Source organism: Anoplophora glabripennis, unplaced genomic scaffold, assembly GCF_000390285.2.
Source record: "Anoplophora glabripennis isolate ALB-LARVAE unplaced genomic scaffold, Agla_2.0 scaffold1, whole genome shotgun sequence".
Lineage (NCBI taxonomy): Eukaryota > Metazoa > Arthropoda > Insecta > Coleoptera > Cerambycidae > Anoplophora > Anoplophora glabripennis.
In genome coordinates this window covers 2,968,442-2,989,012 of record NW_019417028.1, presented here as the reverse complement: position 1 = coordinate 2,989,012, position 20,571 = coordinate 2,968,442, and the positions used below count along the sequence as shown (strand labels likewise).

Genomic DNA, 20,571 nt, shown 5'->3' with positions numbered 1-20,571 from the left:
CTATGCGGCGCGTACATTAACCGCGAACTAACTGAAACAGTAAAATTATAAGCAACTTTGAGTCGGCCTCAGTTTCCTTCTAAATCACGTTATTTTAACCGCCTCGTGTGGAGGGGGAACTGTAGCATATTGTAGGCAAGTGTGACGTGTGACGCGTGTACAAGCAAAGAATTTCTGGCCTCACAGATTTGCGAATGAAAATCCACACTCAGTATCGAGTTACTAATAACTTCTCCATACTAATCGCCATACTGCACATTGTCAACCAAGCGAGCGACGGCAAACCACTGATTAATACTACAAAAATATCACTAACTAGACTTGGAGTCTCCATAAGTATATTCCTAATAAATGTAAGCACTTGGAAAATGGCATCTTCATATTTATCACTTTCTCAGTAAAAACTTAATACTAAATACGTACTAAAGACTTATTTAAACTCTTACCCAATGGAATGGTCCGTGTTCGAAATAGGCGACTTTCTGACGCTCTCCAGACTGTCGTAGTTGATCAGCTGATGACTATGAGGAAGAGATGAAAGTGAATTTAAGGCCAAAGGCGGTGACGAAGACGCCGACGGACAGGACGATCGGAGCTTTCGGTCCAGGGAATAATTGTTTATGTTTACGTTTTGCTGGTGGAGGTCGTTGTTACCTGGAAAATGAGGGTTGAGTAAATAATTTTATCGCATTTACCTGGCTATTATAATTCAGTTGTTTTGATACTAAATAATAATTGTAACCAAACAAGAAGTAACCTGTTACATTTTATCGGTAATTGACATTTTTTTTTATTTACATACAGTTAAATTAATTAAAAATAATAATGAAAGAAACCAGGATTATTTACTAAAAGGTGAAAGATGTGTGTCAAATTACTTCGAGAACTTGGATCCTGGTGCAATATAAAAAAAAGAAAAAAGAAAGGGCAAGTAGGTGTTAATAAAATATACAGAGTGTCAATGAAATACTTTGCTTAGTTTTAATGGTGAATCTACGTCACAAATCAATAAAAAAGTTTATGTAAACATGTGTACGAAACGTCTTGTTTTCGAGATACAGGGTGTTTAAAAGTTAAAGTTTAAAAACGTATATCACATTTGTTTAAATATAAGTTGGTACACAAGATCTGTGGACCAGTTTCATTTATATTTGTTAAGCATCTTCAGAGATATCTACTTAAATAAATGTTACATATTTTCTAAAATCCAATATCCTATATATTGAAAGCGAAGCGAACTTGTTTTATTGATTTGTGAAGTAGAATATACTATTAAACTTTATCAAGAACGCTCTGTATATCATATTCTCTCTAGCAAAAAAATCTAAAAAGAGTAAAAGGATTACTCTGTCTTTACATTCTCTTTAGAATGTGAAATTTTACTGTACGGAAAGATTTTCTTTTGAAAAGAAAAAATGATCGCTCTTATTTTGTTACATAATTCAAAACATAAGCGAAAAAACGTGATGAAATATTGAAAAAGTGTTAGTGACTAAAAATTCCATTCAGGCATGTTAAATATAGATTTTATAAGGTTTTCATAGGGAGATTTTTCTAAGCAAGTTTGAATAAAAAAAATCCCCAGGATAAAACCTACTTTATAATGATTCGACCACTAATAATGTTTATTTTTTCATAAACTCATTTTCTTTCACAGTCATATTTAAACAAAATAATTTTGTAAATGGAACCCTCTCCCGTAAGGGTTAATTTAACTAATTTTTGATATTTTGACATTTCAGAAAAATCCTAAAACAAAAACGATAGCTGCAAAATAAAAAAATTGAAATTTTACAAAATAAACAACAAAACAATCATACATTCACACTGATAAAAGACAGACAACCGTTTGTAATGTTGTTAATATATTTTTCAAAATATCAGTGAAAAATTACTTCCAAATGATTTACAAAAAGGTTTGTGTCTTGCATCGAATGAAATTCCCAATAGGTATCAACGTATGTTTAATAAAAATGTAAACTTTGCCAAATCCGTGATCAACGATCCCGAAAACTCCCGTATACCAAATTTAGCGCGAATGAGTTATTTTTTGAAAATTTGGTCGGCCATCTTGGATCCGCTATTTTGAGTTTTATAAAAATTGACCTCGAATCCGTGATCAGCGACCCAGAAAACCCCCGCAGACCAAATTTGGCGCGAATCTGTTATTTTTGAGAATTCGTGATTTCTGACCTTTATTGATTCGTTTTTTAAGGTTAGAAAAAGGACCTTTTTCACGTTCGGCGAAGTCTTAACTATATAAATGAACATTTGAATAAAGAAAAAAATTTTTGTATTTTTCCTATCACTTCGTGAATTTTTGCTATTTTTGACCGGTTTTTTGAGGTTAGGGAATTCCTATGATGTGATAGCTCAATTCTGACACCGGATTCAGGAGGCAAAAATACCACGGATAACATATGTCGCATTAAAAATGTACGCACAACTTTTTTTTTGTGTGGCTATGCAATCGAAAAAACATGGCTTATTTACTATGTTAACACGCTTTTCAAAGCATTAGCAAAAAAATACTTGAAGCATTTGCAAAATATTTGTCTTTTTCATTGAACAAAAAATATATATTTAATTGTATTTAATACAAATGGACATTTTTCCACAAACATAGGTAAAAAAACAAGCGCTCATTCGAAATATGAATATAATAATAGCAGGTTGTTATTTACAAAAAGGTTTGTAATCTTATAATCAATCGAAATTTTATGCAAAAAATCGTTAATAAACAATTTTAAAAAAGCAAAAATCTAAGATTTTTTATTTTTTTTTTTACTTTTTTGACTAATTTATGTTAAAAACGACGAAAATCTAAAAAATATTTAAGTTAGACCGGTCAGTTTTGAAAACGCATTATTTTGAAGGGAATCTCATCTAGTTTTTTGTACAGCAATTTTCTTTACCTACTTCTACTAAAAAAAATTAGTCAAAAAAGTAAAAAAAATGTTATTTTTTACTTTTTTTTAAATTGTTTATTATCGATTTTTTTATTTAAATTTTTATTTTAAATTTTTTAATAAACTGATCCTTTTGCAAAAAATAAAACAAGGGTAAACGCGACGAAAATCGAAAAATTAGCTAAGTTTGAACGACCATATCAGTATCATCCAAAAATACTGTACAACCTCTTTTTTTTAAGGAAATGTTATCCTTTTTTTTCTCTTTACTCAAAAAAAACTAGAGGCAAGAAAGTAAAAAAAAAAATCAAAAAATTGAATTTTTTGCTTTTTTCAAATTGTTTATTTACGATTTTTTGCATAAAATTTTCCTTTTAAATTTTTTAAATAAGCCATTTCGATGGAAAATTCAATTCTCTAAATAATTTTTCCTATGAACTAAAGCGAAAATTTGCTTCGTTTTCGAGCTACAATTAAAAAACTGAAAGGGGTGCATTTTCACCCCTATCTCTAATTTCCACTCTCTAATTTAATAAAACTCCGCTGTTTTTTCATCTAAAATGACACTGAACCATGATATAAAATTGCTTGAACGTCATAGTTCTTTTTAACCCTGTTTTTTTGGATATAATCAATAATAAAGACCAACGTATGTTTAATAAAAATGTAAAATTTACCAAATAATAATCCAAAAACCATCGCTTATTTGAAAAAGAATCTAATAATCGCTTGTTATATCAACACGTTTTTCAAAGCATCAGCGAAAAAACATTTGCAAAAGGTTTGTATCTTTCACTGAAAAAATACTTTGCAAACATTTGCAAAAAGGTTTGTATGTTTCAATAAATAAAAAACCCGATGGGTTTATCTAATAAATAAGGAAATTCTGGCTTACGTTGTTAACACGTTTTTCAAAACATCCGCGAAAAAACTAGAAACATTTGAAAAAAGTTTCACGCTTTATGCCATTAGGTATATTTAATAAAGTATCTAAATAACTATAAAGCTGTCGTATCGACTTTTTTTAAGCAGGTTTGAATAAAAAAACTTCTCAGGATAAGACTTACTTCCATAGAGGGTCAATCTTGATCCGGGCCTGGTGAGAATGGGCGTCGAACCGTATCGCTCTCCGCTGATACCGAATCTGGCTGAAGGCGTCATGGCTGCCGGTTTGAAGGCTATGGGTCGGATTACCACCTTACCCTGTAACAAAAGAAGTAAAACGATATTACGCCGGTTACGTGTGCATTAACAGAAACACCTGAGGGGTCACCGTACAAATTGACCAAATGGGAACATACACGTTGTTCGAAATTATCCAACGAAATGAAATTCTAGAAAAAAAAGTTGTTATACGAGGGTAGTTTAAAAAGTTCTCGACCTGACACATATGTGTCAAGTATGTGCGCACTGCGCAGATTCAGATGCGTGCGTTTGGTTGTTCGTTTTTGCGATTGTGTAAAGCAAGCAATTTTTGACATTTTTTGAGAAATTCAAATGCCACAAACAGGCAACTACATGTGTGTCTAACTTGAAACTTCGCAGGAAAACGGAAAGAATAAATAGCGCAGATCTTTATGGATCATCTTGGTAAGTTTAACGCCATGTATAATTCATTACTTGGGACACCCTATATCTACCACACAACGTGATGATTGTTCAGTTCACCTTCAGAATTATTATTATTCACTCATATAATATAGGTACTCTCATAATGCTTAAGTCAGCAGACTGATTACATGTGAAACATATCTACACTTTGTTATCTTCGTTTCTTTTTAATGTCTTGCACTTTGAATTACGTTTGGACAAATATGGTAAGACCAAATTGAATTTTTTATAATCGAGACTGCGTGCTAGTTTTAAACGATAATGAGCCCATTCATAAAAGGAAAATAATGCTACAAGATTAATTTAATTCGCAATTAATTTATAATAAATGCTTTAAACGCTCCCACTTCACTTCAATCTACAACAAATCAATCTGTGGGCTGGCAGCATGGTTTTTGACATAAATGGCTCCTTACTTGAATTAAACAGTGGGTATAATTTTAGTAAGTCCCTCCAAACTTTATTTGGAAAATAAACTATCTATCTTTATCCATAATAAAGCACATTTACACCTCAAATTATGTATGCACAGTAACATACATAGGTATTGAATTCTCGAAACCGAGAGAGTTGTGCGAAACTAAATTTGTATAGGACATAGTAGCTAATACGATGCGAAACATCGCCTTAATTTTAAAAATGTTGTCACCGCCATTCTTGGTTGTGAAAATTCGAAATATTTGGAATTATTCAAATTTCGTGGCTGAAAACATACATAGGTATTGAATTCTCGAAACCGAGAGAGTTGTACGAAACTAAATTTGTATAGGACATAGTAGCTAATACGATGCGAAACATCGCCTTAATTTTAAAAATGTTGTCACCGCCGTTCTTGGTTGTGAAAATTCGAAATATTTGGAATTATTCAAATTTCGTGGCTGAAAACATACATAGGTATTGAATTCTCGAAACCGAGAGAGTTGTGCGAAACTAAATGTGTACAGGACATAGCTAGTACCATGCGAAACATCGCCATATTTTTAAAAATGTTGTCATCGCCGTTCTTGGGGGTGAAAATTCGAAATATTTGGAATTATTCAAATTTCGTGGCTGAAAACATACATAGGTATTGAATTCTCGAAACCGAGAGAGTTGTACGAAACTAAATTTGTATAGGACATAGTAGCTAATACGATGCGAAACATCGCCTTAATTTTAAAAATGTTGTCACCGCCGTTCTTGGTTGTGAAAATTCGAAATATTTGGAATTATTCAAATTTCGTGGCTGAAAACATACATAGGTATTGAATTCTCGAAACCGAGAGAGTTGTGCGAAACTAAATGTGTACAGGACATAGCTAGTACCATGCGAAACATCGCCATATTTTTAAAAATGTTGTCATCGCCGTTCTTGGGGGTGAAAATTCGAAATATTTGGAATTATTCAAATTTCGTGGCTGAAAACATACATAGGTATTGAATTCTCGAAACCGAGAGAGTTGTGCGAAACTAAATTTGTATAGGACATAGTAGCTAATACGATGCGAAACATCGCCTTAATTTTAAAAATGTTGTCACCGCCATTCTTGGTTGTGAAAATTCGAAATATTTGGGATTATTCAAATTTCGTGGCTGAAGCACTAAAGTTTTCTACTAGCATTTTTGCGGCAGTGTAAATAAGGATGTTTTTATTGGTTTTATTAAAATATTTCTTAATTTTAAATCAAAATGAAATTAATAAATTTTCCAAAAGATTAACAGAAAGGAAGTGATAACCAAGATATATTTTTTTGTAAATCTTCACAATATTTTATAAAATAAAACCGGTTTTTCAAAAATCTATTTTTTTTTTCTCTGAATATGGGGGCTTTGCGTAGCTCGCTCGTACATCTGTAAAGTGTTTACAGCGGTGGTCATGGTTTACGATGCAGTTCGGGCTCTTTTTAGTCCGACCGTAACTAAATAGTAGCTAAATAGTAGTATTCACGGCTTTTTTCCTTATTAAACCTTAATTTGTTCAGGTGTGGTGTAAACATTTATTATTTACGTATTGCTTCTTGCGGGTTTTTTAAAAGATTAAAGAAGTTTAAATTGTTTGTAAAGACTTTACTTGAATTTTTTATTATTTTAAGTTTCCCGATAGGTACAATAAGTAATTAAATAAAATGTGTTGTTGCCAAGTTGTGAAAAGTACATTAAAAGGAAATTGTATGGTATTATTAATTTTTCTATGATTTTTAAACTGGAAATCTATTTTCTATGGTTTATAATGATAAAGAAATGGAAAAAACATTTTTTACAACAAAGTGTTTCGAACTTAACGCCTCGTCTTTGTTATGAAGAAACAAAAACAAAGATCACAAATTTAACTTATGGTGTCAAAAAGGAATAGGTAGGTTCCACTTAATGCCAAAAATTTAATTTTTGAGGATTCCTAAAATAGTAGCTATGACGTTATTGTAGCTATGACGTTATTGCCAACTGTTTCCCACGAATATTCCCAATATCTAAAAGATTGCAATTTAATAAACAACTATAGTTAAGAATTTTTTAAGTATACCGATTCATTTAGAAAGTACGGAAAAGTATGGCGTTTTCATAAACTCAATCTTAAAGAGTATCTATTGAAAAATCAATGATGTATGCGAGAAGTACCAAACTTTAATGAAAAAGAAATTGAAAAGTTTATTTCGGAAAAAAGCAGAAGAATAAAAATGATGAATAATTATATTTAATTTTTTTTCAATACTTCGTACTTAAATTTTTCCGCCCTCCCTGGTTTGTAAGCTAAGAGCCGCCACTGGTAACGACCCTTACAAATACGCCCTATTTTGTAAACATCTCGGTTCTTTTATTTCCACCTGTTAAAGGTCGAGTTACGACTTTTACTGGACTTTGAGTAACAAATTAACAAGAGTAAATAAGAAAATTAGCAAACACTCGTATTAAATCTGTCTTATTTTATGCAAATTTGTGGTTTTTGCACGAGATAATGGATAGGTTTGCTAAAAGGAAAGGTTAATAACACTGTTTACTTGATTATTAGTTATTATATTAACATATATTCATATATCAAGCACATTAATATTAATATTAATAACGTTATTACATTTGTGTTGTTCCGCTCAAATTTAAATTTTATGATTACTATTCAAGATATTAATATCAGGTAATAACAAGAAAGTTGTTCATATTAACACAATTTTATGCGCAGTAATTTGTCTATGTCTCATTACGTTGATTTTTTGCGCTGCCAGAAGGTATCCTTTTATTTTAGTTAGTAAAATTAGTACCACTAATGAAAAAAAATTAAATACGGTTAAATAAATCCTAAAAGACGTGAATTCTATTTGTGAACAAATATTTATTTTTCTCTGACAGCCAATACCTGTGAGAAAAATTAAACGGGATTGCGAACATAATCAACCTTATCCAAGAGCCATTATGCTGTAATTGGAGAAGTAATTTACGGCAAAGGCCTGGTCGAAATTCATTTTAGTACCCCGCAACTAATACGCTAAATAAATGCCAGACCGCAGTAGAACCCGCGAACCCTTTGAAAGGCTCCCGACAACAATAAACGGACTCTGGCTGGCCATACACGAGCAGTCAATGCTGTCATTCTTCCCCTTAAACGCGTTTTCTCGTAACTTTGGGAGGATAATAACCTTGTCGTTACGAAATTGAACGTTCATATTTGCCGTCAAACTTGTCGAAAAAAACATTTTTTTCGTCAGGGTAAGTCTTTCCCACAGGAAAGACCGCTCGCGTACTTCAAGTTTTTTTCTCCAACGGCAATTAGTTCTGGCCGACCCCACGACACTCACCCGCAGCTTCGGCGAAGTGTGTCAGACGGACGATCGTGGCAGGCCGTGGACAAACGCCTAAAGGCGGGACGCGCGGCGGCGTGACCCTCGATCCGCGATGGTAAGCCTGGTTATGGTCAGGATTATGCGGGAAGATCGGCTTCATTTTTGCAAGTCGAATTTTTAAAATAATAAAAATAATGAGATTTACACACGAAAATAATTTATAAAAATAACTCAGAAGATGCTTTAAAAAGCGTATTCAGTTTACTTCCTTAAAATCCCAGGGTGACACGAGAAAGGATATGAAACATTTTGTGGGTGGAAAAAGACATATAACATACAAGGGATTGCGGAAAATTTAATGCTAGTGTATTTTTTTCTTTTTTTTTTTTGAGAAGGTAGGATATTTTGTATAAAAACTCATATAAAAATTGCAGTTTAACAGTAGAAGATACAGTGGACATCAAAATACTGTTATCTAAACCGAAAGAAACATATTATATACTAAATGTATTCGACGGTGACAACATTTTTAAGGCGATGTTTCGCATTGTATTAGCTATGTCCTCTCCAAATTTGGCTTAGTGCAACTGTCTCGGTTTCGAGAATACAATACCTATGTATGTTTTCAGCCACGAAAATTGAATAATTTCAAATATTCCGAATTTTCACCCCCCAAGAACGGCGGTGACAACATTTTTAACATTAAGGCGATGTTTCGTATTATATTAGCTATGCCCTCTCCATATTTGGTTTAGTGCGACTCTCTCGGTTTCGAGAATACAATGCCTATGTATACTTTAGACCAGGGGTGGCCAACCCGCGGCCCGCGGGCCGCATGCGGCCCGTCGGTTGTTATGTTGTGGCCCGCGGAGCTGGGTGAAAACATAATATTTAATTTTAAACAAAACAGAAAATTTGTAAATTAAACTTTTATTATCCATAACATCGCTATGGCAGTATCTCAGTACAGTGACGAAACTATCGTTACAGTTTATTTCGTGTCCGTATGTATAAGAGCTGATTTCAAAACGCGCGCGCTAAGCTTGTATGTGTGAGAGATCAGTGGGAAGTGTGGATGTACCTCGTGGATTGCGGGGCGGGTATAATGCGTCGCCAAGTGAGTCTTCGGGAAGCTTCGGAAGCTTAACAAAGTTCTATGTATTAGTGTTATTCTGTAGTTTCGTTATATTTTCGCTACTAAGCCTTGATAGATTCTGTAGGTAAGTAAACTCCTCATCCTCACACAGGAGGCGGCGGATAAATACGCTTCTTTGATATCCAATTTGAATCTAGAATTTGAAAACCGATTTCAGGATTTTAAAAAACATCATGTACTATTTTGTGCATTTGCAACGCCATTTGCTGTAGACGTGAATTTATTACCTGGAAGATTGCAATTGGAACATTGTGAAATGTGTTGTGATACTCAGTTAAAGGAGAAATTCCAACAAGTTGGTTTAGAAGAGTTCTATAAAACGTATTTGGATAAGCATAAATATCCTGAGTTTTACAAACATGCTTTGTTCACGAGAGAACACGAATTACCGATGCTCATTTGGAAAACTGTTTGCTTGTAGCAACAACCTCAGTCGAGATCAACATTGACGCACTTAGTTCGGCAAAACAAAGTCAGGTTTCTCACTAAAATATTTTTAAATTATATAATAAATATGTTTGATTCTCAGATATATTTTATTTTCCTCAAAAAAAAATAANTGTAGGCCTGGACAGCCTTCGTAGGTGGGCCCCATCCGTCGTCTACCCCGACCGCAAATGCGGCCGGTGTAGGCGCTTTGTGGGACCTCCTTTTGTCCTGGCTGGGCCCCGCCGGCTAGGGCCCTTTCTTCTGGCGCTCTTCTTGCTTCGCCGGCTCGTCGAGATTAACATTGACGCACTTAGTTCGGCAAAACAAAGTCAGGTTTCTCACTAAAATATTTTTAAATTATATAATAAATATGTTTGATTCTCAGATATATATTATTTTCCTCAAAAAAAAAAATAAATATTTCTTGTTTTCTTTTGCATTAGAATTGGCAACCGTTTAACCACGATTTCAACTACTGGGAAGGGTTTTATAAAAAAAAGGTAAGTTAGGTGTGTGGCCCGGTGGCAAATATCATTTCTGAAAATTGGCCCGGTCGCTGAAAAGGTTGGCCGCCCCTGCTTTAGACCATCAGTTGCTTAATACCTAAAAGTTTTTTATTTTATCACCCTTCTGTCTATTTTATGATTTTTTTAAACTAAACTTGCGACAAAATCACCACTTAAATCATACCTGTTACTTTACACTCTTGTTGCAATGAGCAGGTAACCGTTTTGTATTCTAAGAATATTCCAAATGAGACTTCTGTAAAAACCGCACTATCCCACCAGATAAACGACCGCTCTTGGTCGTTACACAAAGATAACATCTTGCAGCTACAGATTTTCCTTCCATAATGAACAACTACGTGCATGATTAAATTAGTTGCGAACTTATTGCGCCTCACTCCGACTGATTAAGGACGCTAGAGGAGCAGGCAGGCAGTGTGGTGTTTATTTGAAAATTAAAAACGCATCAGGCTGTTATTAGGGCCCATTAAAAGACCCACGACGTTCCTATGGACGGCCGAGCGCGCCGTACCGGCACGTAACTTATTCCAATAGTGTCAAAGAATTACACTGGAGGCTGTTATTAGCATAATTATCGTTATAGTTTGGGCGGTGTCACGTTTTTATTGCATTCTTGATTTGATACTTTTTAACTATAAGGTGATTTAAGTTCGAACCATAAGTTTCCGGGCTAGTTGCCACGTCATCGGGTTAGATTTCTCGAGAGAAACATATCGCTATCTTCTTCAGAAAATAGTCTGAACCCTGGAGATTAAGTCCTACAACGGGTATTTATATTTGCTGCATTCACTGGTCCATTATGCTGATGCAGAAAATGATATCTTTTATTTTAAATTTCAATCATGTTTCCAATTCGTACAAAGAAGTCGCCCGTACAGACCTGAAAAGCTCCAAAAACAATCTCTCATCCAAACCACTGCGAATTGGCAAGAAAATCGCTTTTACAGAAACCGCTCAGCGATCACGAGACAGCTTCCAATGGTGCGAGTTAGCTGAAATCAAAAGCCAAACCAACGACGGATCTACATCACGATCAATCAGAGAATTTAGCAAAGCCAACAAGGTGTGCGATCGAATGTCAACCCTGGAAATATCTTCGTTATTTCTTTATGGACCTCATCTCATCTCATCTTCATCTAGTGGTTGATCCTTTAAGAAGTCCCATGTCACTGCGGCCTAATTAGGCCTATTGTGCGTCCCACTACTAGTCCTATTCAGCAAGTAGATTTGTCCTTTTTACAAAGTCCAAAAGCTTCCTTGCTGACACTTCTCTCAATTCCTTGGGTTCCAAATAGGGTCTCCCAAGGAGCGTCATTCTGCTACGTGCAAATCCCGGGCACTCGCCCAGGATATGCAGAGAAGTTTCATCCGCTGATTCACATCCTCGGCAGACTGGACTGTCTACAAGCTTTAGCTTATGTAGATGTTTCCTAAAGTGACAGTGTCCCGTTATGAGTCCTGTCACTCTCCTGAGCCGGATTCTATTCAAGCTCAGTAGCTCATTCGCTCTTCCCTTCGAAGGATACTCCATAAGCTCCTTAGAATGGCTATGTCCTGGCCTTGAAGTCCAGTATTTCCTATGTTCTGTCTCTGTCCATTTGCCCAGAGCCCGCCTGACCACACTGGGAGATGTGCCACAGAAGGGCTCCGGGCCAATGAACACTGTCTCGGATCCCTTCCTAGCAAGTTCATCCGCTTTCTCATTTCCACAAATGCCTTTGTGCCCTGGCACCCAACACAGTCTGACTGTATTGTTGGTGGCCAGTTCAGTCAGCATTTGTAAACAGTCCCACACCAGTTTTGAACTTACCTTGTGTGCGGCTAAAGCTTTAATTGCAGCTTGACTATCAGAGAATATATATATGAGTTTACGTCTATAACCTCTACGTACATTCTCTGCCAGACACGCCATTATCGCGAAGATTTCTGCTTGGAATACAGTAGGGAACTCCCCCAGACTGTAGCTTGCACTCCATCTGGGTCTGAGTCCATATATTCCTGCACCCGTCCCTCTGGTCATTTTGGAGCCATCTGTAAACCATACTAGGCTCCACCTTTCCAGGGTATTAAACCTTTCCTCCCACTCGCTTTGATCCTCTATTCGAGTCTCAAATGGCTTGTGGAAGTGAAACTTTGGAACCATCTTGTCGGATACCATCCCAAGAATTGGTTCCGACATAGATGTATCTTTGATCCTGGAGTGGGAACCACCCCTCCAGTCATTATTATTCCTGAGTCGATATGCTGCTAGCCGCGCTTCTCTCTCCACCACTATATGCAGCGGTGGCAGATTTAGCATGACTTCTAGTGCAGCTGTCGGGGTCGATGCCATCGCCCCCGTTATACCTAAACAGGCCAATCTCTGAATTCTATTCAGTTTTTCCTTCGCTGTGGTCTGTTGTGTTTTCTGCCACCATACCACCGCGCCGTAAAGAATCCTGGGTCTTACTATCGACGTATACAACCAGTGTGACATCTTTGGTTTCAGTCCCCAGGTTTTCCCAATAAGGCGGCGGCATACACACAGTGTCTGCTTCGCCTTACTCACCACTTTTTCCAAGTGCGCATTCCAGGTAAGCTTATTATCCAGTATCACTCCTAGATATTTTACTTCCCTGGAAAATGTAATGCCCCTCTCCCCTATTATAGGTTCAGAGAGTCCAGTTAAATTTCTTCTCCTAGTGAAGGGTACTACGACCGTTTTGTCAGGGTTTACTGACAGTGCCTGCCCCTTACACCAGTCATCTATCCATTTCAAAGCCTCTTTCATGAGTTCTGAAACGATAATATTATGTTTCCCGACTATGAGAACGACCAAGTCGTCCGCATAGCCTTGTGTATAAAATCCCTTTCGATTAAGGCCCTCCAGTGCGCCGTCCACCACTAATCCCCATAACAGGGGAGACAGTACGCCTCCCTGGGGGCAGCCCCGGCCTACCGTACATCTTTATGGACCTGGTTAATGTTCTTCTCAAATGAGTAAATCAAAAATCTTTATATGTTTTTTACTGCATTTTTTGAGGCCATGATGCTTGTAAAAACAAATTTAAGATCCATGGCCAACTTTATGAGTAATCATTAAAAAACCGGAAAAGTACCTATAGTTTAGGGCCGTCTAACTTTTTTATTTTAAGAGAAAGAGAAAACTTATTTCAATAAAATTTCATGGCAAAATTGATATCTTTCACCCGGGGTAAACAAATTTTTGAAGTATCCTGTGTAATTTGCTGCACCCTCTCTCTACATGGACAAAAAAATTGTCATCGAAGTAGACTGTGGATACAGAAAATTGCTCGTTTTTTTCCTCTTTCATGTGATGTACTACATGTCGTTTTATCTTTTATATTTATTACATTTTTTATAATTTTTGTATCAAAAATGTAGATTAATGTAGAAATTGTTTTAAACAGGCCGACTACAAAAAATTTAATAAATGTAACGTACTTCTTTTAAGCTAAGAATCTGCAATATAGTACCCATCAGTTTACCATCATAAGTAAGGTCCTATGATTTTGGTATCAAGAATTCTAACTCAAAAGTTTATTGAAAACCTTTGTTCAATGTTGAAGGCTCAGATTTCTCTAAAGTAAAAAACCAATATTATAATAATGTGTAAAGAATTTTCCTTAAAAGAAGTACATTAAATTTTTAAATTTTTTGTAGCTGACACTTGTGTACAACAATTTCTATGTTAACACGAATATGTTTACATTTTTTATACCAAAATTGTAAAAAATCTAATAAATATAAAAGATACAGGCAACATGTACTATATCGCATGAAAGAAGAAACAAGCAATGTTTTGTAGCCACAGTCTGCTTTGTGACATTTTTTTTGCCCGCGTAGAGGGTGCAGCAAATTACAAACGATATTTTAAAAATCTGTTTACACCAGGTGAAAGATATCAAGTTTGCCATGAAATTTTTTTAAAATAACTTTTCTCTATCTCTTAAAATAAAAAAGTTAGACGATCCTAAACTTTCGGCACTTTTCCGGTTTTTTTATGATTACTCACAAAGTTGGCCATAGATCTCAAATTTGTTTTTACGAGCATAAATGCCTCAAAAAATGCAACAAAAAACATAAAGATTTCTTACATGCGTCGTATATTAAGCGAGATACACAGGAGTGGCCCTTTTATGGAGTATTATTACAATGTTTCTTTTATTTGTTGAAACACTTGTAACACTGTGAAATGACGTTTTTACGTAATTTTCTTGTCGAACCCCAACGCACATCATTTCCTCTTCAGAGCTGTAGTATTTTAAAACAACGATTTATTATCTTCACTTTCATCTTAACAAAACAAACTGGTGTAATGGGATATACGGGTAATCAATTAAAAAACCATTCATAAGAAGCATTTTCGTGTCTTTCAACGGAACGCAGGTGATGACTATGACTAAGTGCGAAAATCACACTTTTTCTGATACCGTCCCGCTAAGGATGGCGCGTTGGTGGTACGTATGTTTCTACTTACGTATCTGATTTTTTTCTGTCGGCCGCGATACCACCTACATGTTGCTATCTTCTTTACAAAACTGTTACAAACGTTCCTATTATATTCAGATAAGGCAGATGTTCCTGGAGGTTATTAATAATTGTATAATATTGTAATTCATAATTCGTTATAAATAAAACGGATTTGAATAATTTACTACAAGCCTTAATCCGTTTTTGTAACTGTTTGTTATCTTTGCATATTTTGATTTATGTATTTATTTCGAAGAAAAGTTTGTTATTTGCAACGTTAATATTCTGAGAAGGGAAGAATTTCGAATAAAAAACACTTTTAACAATACGTTGGTAATAAAGATTCAAAACCTAAAAGTATATGGCTTGAAATTGGTATCGCTAAGTAAACAGCACAAAATTATTTTATCTGCTCCCACTATAGTAAATAGACATTAATAAGTACATTGTTTTTATGAAGGTAAGTGGATTTTACCGTAGAAGCGGAAGTTGCTATGGATAATTATGCCTCTTGCGTTTACTAATTGTGACATTTTTCTCAAAATGGTTTGACTGCTCCATTTCAGTCACTGGAGGCTCAATATTACCCATTAAAACAGCAAACTACTAGAACCTGGAGTTGAAACGTCATTGTAAAGAACCCTGTTGGTTATTTCATTTTTGTTACTTAAACTGTCAGCAACATAACTTTCTGCAATTGTGGCTGATTTCCACCCACCATTGTCTTGGTTGCTAATATATACTAATTGTGTTGATTGCTAATACTCTTGTATTAGCCAGTAACGTTGCCGAAGTTCTTCGGAAAGAATGACCTGTATATGTTTCAGGATGTTCTAGTTTCAAAAACTGTGCAATCTTATTAGGAACCATAGAAAGGGTATTCTTGCCGCTTTGCTCGGGCGCAAAATCGTCCTCGACTTACCTCCTTTATGGTGTAAATAACTCTTTTGCTTTACTTTATGCCATTATACAATTACCTAATCCAGGGATATATTTTTCCGTGCTATTAAAAGGATAAATTACCGTGTAGAGTGGCGACATTTAACATTTACATTTTTTAAACATGCAAAACGGGATAATTGCTGGCAGCAGTCCTCATCCTCAGTTTGTTCTCGCGCACAACAAAAAGGAGAAGACCCAACTAGGTAAGTGGATCCGATTACTGGCAGGAGAAATCGGACGGTAATTTACATTAATAACGAAGAAGCAGTAAACGTTAAGAATTGTCCATTATTGTGAAACAGCAATAATTTCCAATTTAAATTCATACCCCTTCGCAGACGGACGCGAGGAAAAAGCGAACGCGAAAAACAGAAATGTAATTATGTTTACCGAGTGATCTGCGGGTAAATTATGGAGTTCGGAGCATAGAAAACCGTGTTTAAAAGCAAGGCGCAGGCACAGAGGAGCTCGCCTGTTTGCTTCGGTGTAATAGCTTCATGGAAATTTTTTCGAAGTTGAATTGAAACAGAGATTATACCTGTGTAGATGCAGGGATAGAGACGTAAGAATAATTTTCTCCCATCTGCTTCACTTTTATTCTTATAAGATTATTTTGGCCAGTTTTAGTAGATTTTTTAAGATGTCTAGAAAATATTTTGAGAAATAATTAAGCGAGGAAAAAAACTACAGTTATGTTCTGTTAAACAGAATTCTTATCAGAGTGTCCCAAAATGATGGAAAAAATTCATATTTTTTTCCAGCTCTATATTTTATAGTATAAATAGAAAGCCCTTCTAAAAACGAATTCAGTGATATAAGGTTATAAGTACCTATTTTTTTGTCATAGTCTTTAAAAAATTAAGGAATTAAATGAATACAATAATTTAGTCCTACTTTTTATTTTATTACAGGAAACGTTCAAATTGCCCCCCATTAACCATTGCACGATGCCCAATTCGGTGTTCAAAGTTACATCAATTACATTTTGAATAACATTTGGTGTTATGTTTGGAACTTCTTCTCTGATACGATTTTTCAATCCTTCGATAGTGTCTGGTCTGTACACATACACTTTGCTTTTTAGATAACCCCACAAAAAAAAATGTAGTGCGAGCTTGGTGGCCATTCAAGCAACCTCTTCTGGCTCTTCATCGATTTGGGAAAACTTCATTAAGGTAATTTCTTACATCGGTGAAAATGTGGAGGGGCACCATCTTGTTGGAACCAGACATCACCAGCAGCCATATCGTGCTCGTTAGGGTTAGGAAAAATTAATTCCAGGGCTGGAATCAGCTGAAAACGCAAAAAATTAAAATAAATGTCGCCTCTCAATTACCCCCAAAGAAATAAGGTCCCAGTATGCGATCTTCTACTATCCCTGCCCAAACATTCACTTTATTCGGCCGTTGTGTGTTTTTCTTGCATCCAATGCGGATTTTCTGGGCTCCAAAACCTAGTATTTTATCTGTTCACGGTTCTGTATAAGGAAAAAGCTTCGTTAGTAAAAATTATGCCATTTTTTAAGTTGGGTTGTTTTTGAAATAAATTTCTAATTTCCTCGCAAAACTGTAACCTTCTGTCTGTGTCATTTGCCCATAGTTCTTGTAATACGTTAACTTTGTAAGGATGACACATTTGAGACTTCAGAGTTCTGTGAATTGAGGACTTCGACAAATTGAAGTTGGCTGAGATAGAACTAATGGATGAGTGAGGATTTTCAGTGACGACGAGCAACACATTTTGACAGTCATTTTCGTTTACCGTTCTTCGCCTTCCTGGTCCAAGTAAATCTTTTATACTTTCGGTTTCTTCAAACTTTTTGGATACTCTACTTATTGTAGCTCTGCTAATTCTCTGGTCTGGATACTTATGGTGAAATAAGTCACATACCTCCTGTTGACTACGGATTTTATCTCCATAACCAATCATAATTAAAATTTCAATTATCTGTTTTTCGCTTAAACGTGCAACAATTTTTCAAAATAATTTAACAACGAATGAATTGGAACTACATAAAACGATTCACGTTATACCTAAGGTACTCTGTTGGATTGTTTGTGCTTATCGATGTGTTTTTTTAGAAAAAAAAACTTTAAAGCAAGTAGAAAAATATTAATATAGAGTAGGTACGTTTTTTTAAAATACAGAAGAGTGTTTGAAAATAGATATAATAATATAATAAATATAATAAATATAATAATGAAAATACAGACTATAAGATTATTTAAAATAGTCGTCAGAATGACATAAAAGACAATTTTTTGACAACTGACAAAAAGTAGGTATAACCTTATATTGTTCAATTCGTCTTTAGAAGGACGTACTATTAAAAAAAATGGGTAGTGTCTGTCAAACATGGCTCAAATAAATAGAAAATATTACAAAAAAGTGACAATTTCTATTTACTAATTGACCTCTTTCAACGATTTTTTTAAATTTCAACTGAATAAACTATGAATTTTGTCCCATCATTTTGGGACAGACTATATTAGGAAGGCCAAAAAAAAAAAAAACGAATATTTTTTTTCGTGTCTTGTGAAAATATGTTGGTTTATCATGTTTTAAGAGCCCCCTCAAAAAATCAGCTCAAAAAAATTTTTTAGATGTCGCTAAAGATTAAATAGAGCTTAATNTCAAGAACGTTCATTCTGACGAAAAGAAGAGTAGAAAAAAAAACAACACCTAACCGCGATATACGGAATAACAGGATTCTATTTCAGGATCTCTTCGCCACTCGACACCGTGTGCAATCACCGCCTTGTCTGCCTTTTCGCATTCCGGCGATTCCCCGGGAATAATTGTGATGATTCCCCCCGGACGAGGAATTCCTTGAGAAGGACACGGAGACGATTTATGTTCGAAAATGCGTCCTCGGGAATGTTCTCGTGCCTCCTTTGGTCCCATTTTAAATCGGAGTCCTATGTATGTTGTTTTTATTAAGTCGAGAGGGTATTTTGATACGTTTTTCGTGATTCCTTTTCGTTGTTTGTGTCGTCGACGACCTCCAATGGCATCTGTGTTGGCTTTTAGCACTTCTAAGTTACCTTTATTGTTATCTGGTTATCGCGTATCGTGACGTGGGAATATTTTTTATGATAGTGACGTTTAACTGGTATAAATATTTGCCACAAATGACATTCAACGACTATTTATCTCATCTAGTCCAGACGGTATCTGTTTCAAAATGTCTATATTTGGGTGAATCGTTTATCCACGGAGATTTTTGCCTTTTTGGTTTTCAAATATCACTAGAAATGAAAATTTTTCTATGAGCATAAAAAAGAACGTGAGCTTAACTTTTGGCGGCGCAATATATTTAGAAAATTCGAAAAATGTCATATTTTTCTTCCTATTTTATTATGTATCTTTTCAAGAGTTGCTTTTAGGCGAAAACGGAAAAGGAAAAAATGTTTGTAATAAATTTTTTTACAAAATATGACTAGTTACAAATCGAATGAATCACGATTTTATTATTGTAAAAATCGAAAAATTCGCCAAAAATGGGGTTTAAAAAAAATACTTTTTAGGGATTTTTTTGAGGTCTTTAAGTTGGGTATAGGACCTTCATCCTTGGCTCAAAAAAACTTCATGTTATGTAGAATCATCACACCGAATTTCATCAAAATCGGTTAGATAGATTTTGCATAATAATTTTGAAATCGATTTTGAAAAAAAAATGCAAATTTTCAAAATTTTGCACAGCAAAACCCAAGGCCCTTAGATATGAAAATTTAATCACATATAGAAGGGCTTTCAAGCTTTCAAACTCTTTTTGAAAAATTCGTATCCCTCAATTAGGAGAGTTCTGGCGCTTGTTTAAACATTGGTCGAATTTTTGTACTTATAAATAATTAGAATAACTTTGTGAATATTCAATAAAATCAAATTTTTTAAAGCAGGTTTTAAAAGTTATTGGAAAGACGCTTCTAAAAAAAACAGATCAATTTGTCAATTAGTTACGTAGTTACAGCCGATCAAAGTTAACCGTCATTTACACTAAATGTACTGGGACATCCCGCCTAATTTTTCGAAAAATACCTTTGATATTCCGAGTACTTACCAGGTCTAAGTTTGCAATATTTTTTTCATTGACAACCTACTTTAAAACGTGGTAAAAGTTATGCAAGCCAGAAATTCAAGAAAATCGTACGGGTGGTGGCGGAGGGGAAGCAGAAATTAAAGCTTGTTTTTTTTAAGACTTCTTCGGTTAAATTCCTTATTTACTATTTGTTTAATTAAAAGACTGCATGATTAATTATTATTAATAATTATTGGAAGAAAGCTACGACTCAAAAACATTGAAAAAAACAAGTATAATGAAAGTGTTTAATAAAAAAACAAGTTAAAGGTTTTTAAGAAGATACTCGAAGTTTAATTTAGTTTTGTTGGGAGAAGTAGAAACATATAAGTATTTAATAAAAATACTGAGTAAATAATAAATTGTAATGATTGTTAAGTAAAATAGCATGTTTATATTTCGCATTGCAGTAAGTATATACCAAAATTATGACTATTTTAAGTTTTAGAAATTTCTCGAGAATTCGAGAATTCCCGGGAATTCCTAGTCGAGAATTCTCGAGTCCCGAGAAAAAAAGTAAAAATCAGAAACCCTATTAAACAGGCTAACTAAAAAAAATTTATTGAATATAATGTACTTCTTTTAAGCTAAGAAACTGCAATATCTGGCACCCATCAGTTTACCATCATAAGTAAGGTCCTATGATTTTGGTATCAAGATCAAGAATTCTAACTCAAAAGTTTATTGAAAACCT

At 34.7% G+C, this 20,571-nt stretch overlaps 1 protein-coding gene across 1 annotated transcript in view; it reads right to left on the bottom strand.

Annotated features, from left to right (window-relative positions):
• LOC108915161 (leucine zipper putative tumor suppressor 2 homolog) overlaps window positions 1-20,571 on the bottom strand; it is a 143,831-nt gene that overhangs the window by 4,890 nt on the left and 118,370 nt on the right. Inside the window, exons 4-5 of the mRNA XM_018721160.1 lie at window positions 3,977-4,112; window positions 447-654 (exon numbers count right to left, since the gene is read on the bottom strand). Coding sequence (XP_018576676.1) covers window positions 447-654; window positions 3,977-4,112 — 344 coding nt within the window. The remainder of the gene's footprint in view (window positions 1-446; window positions 655-3,976; window positions 4,113-20,571) is intronic.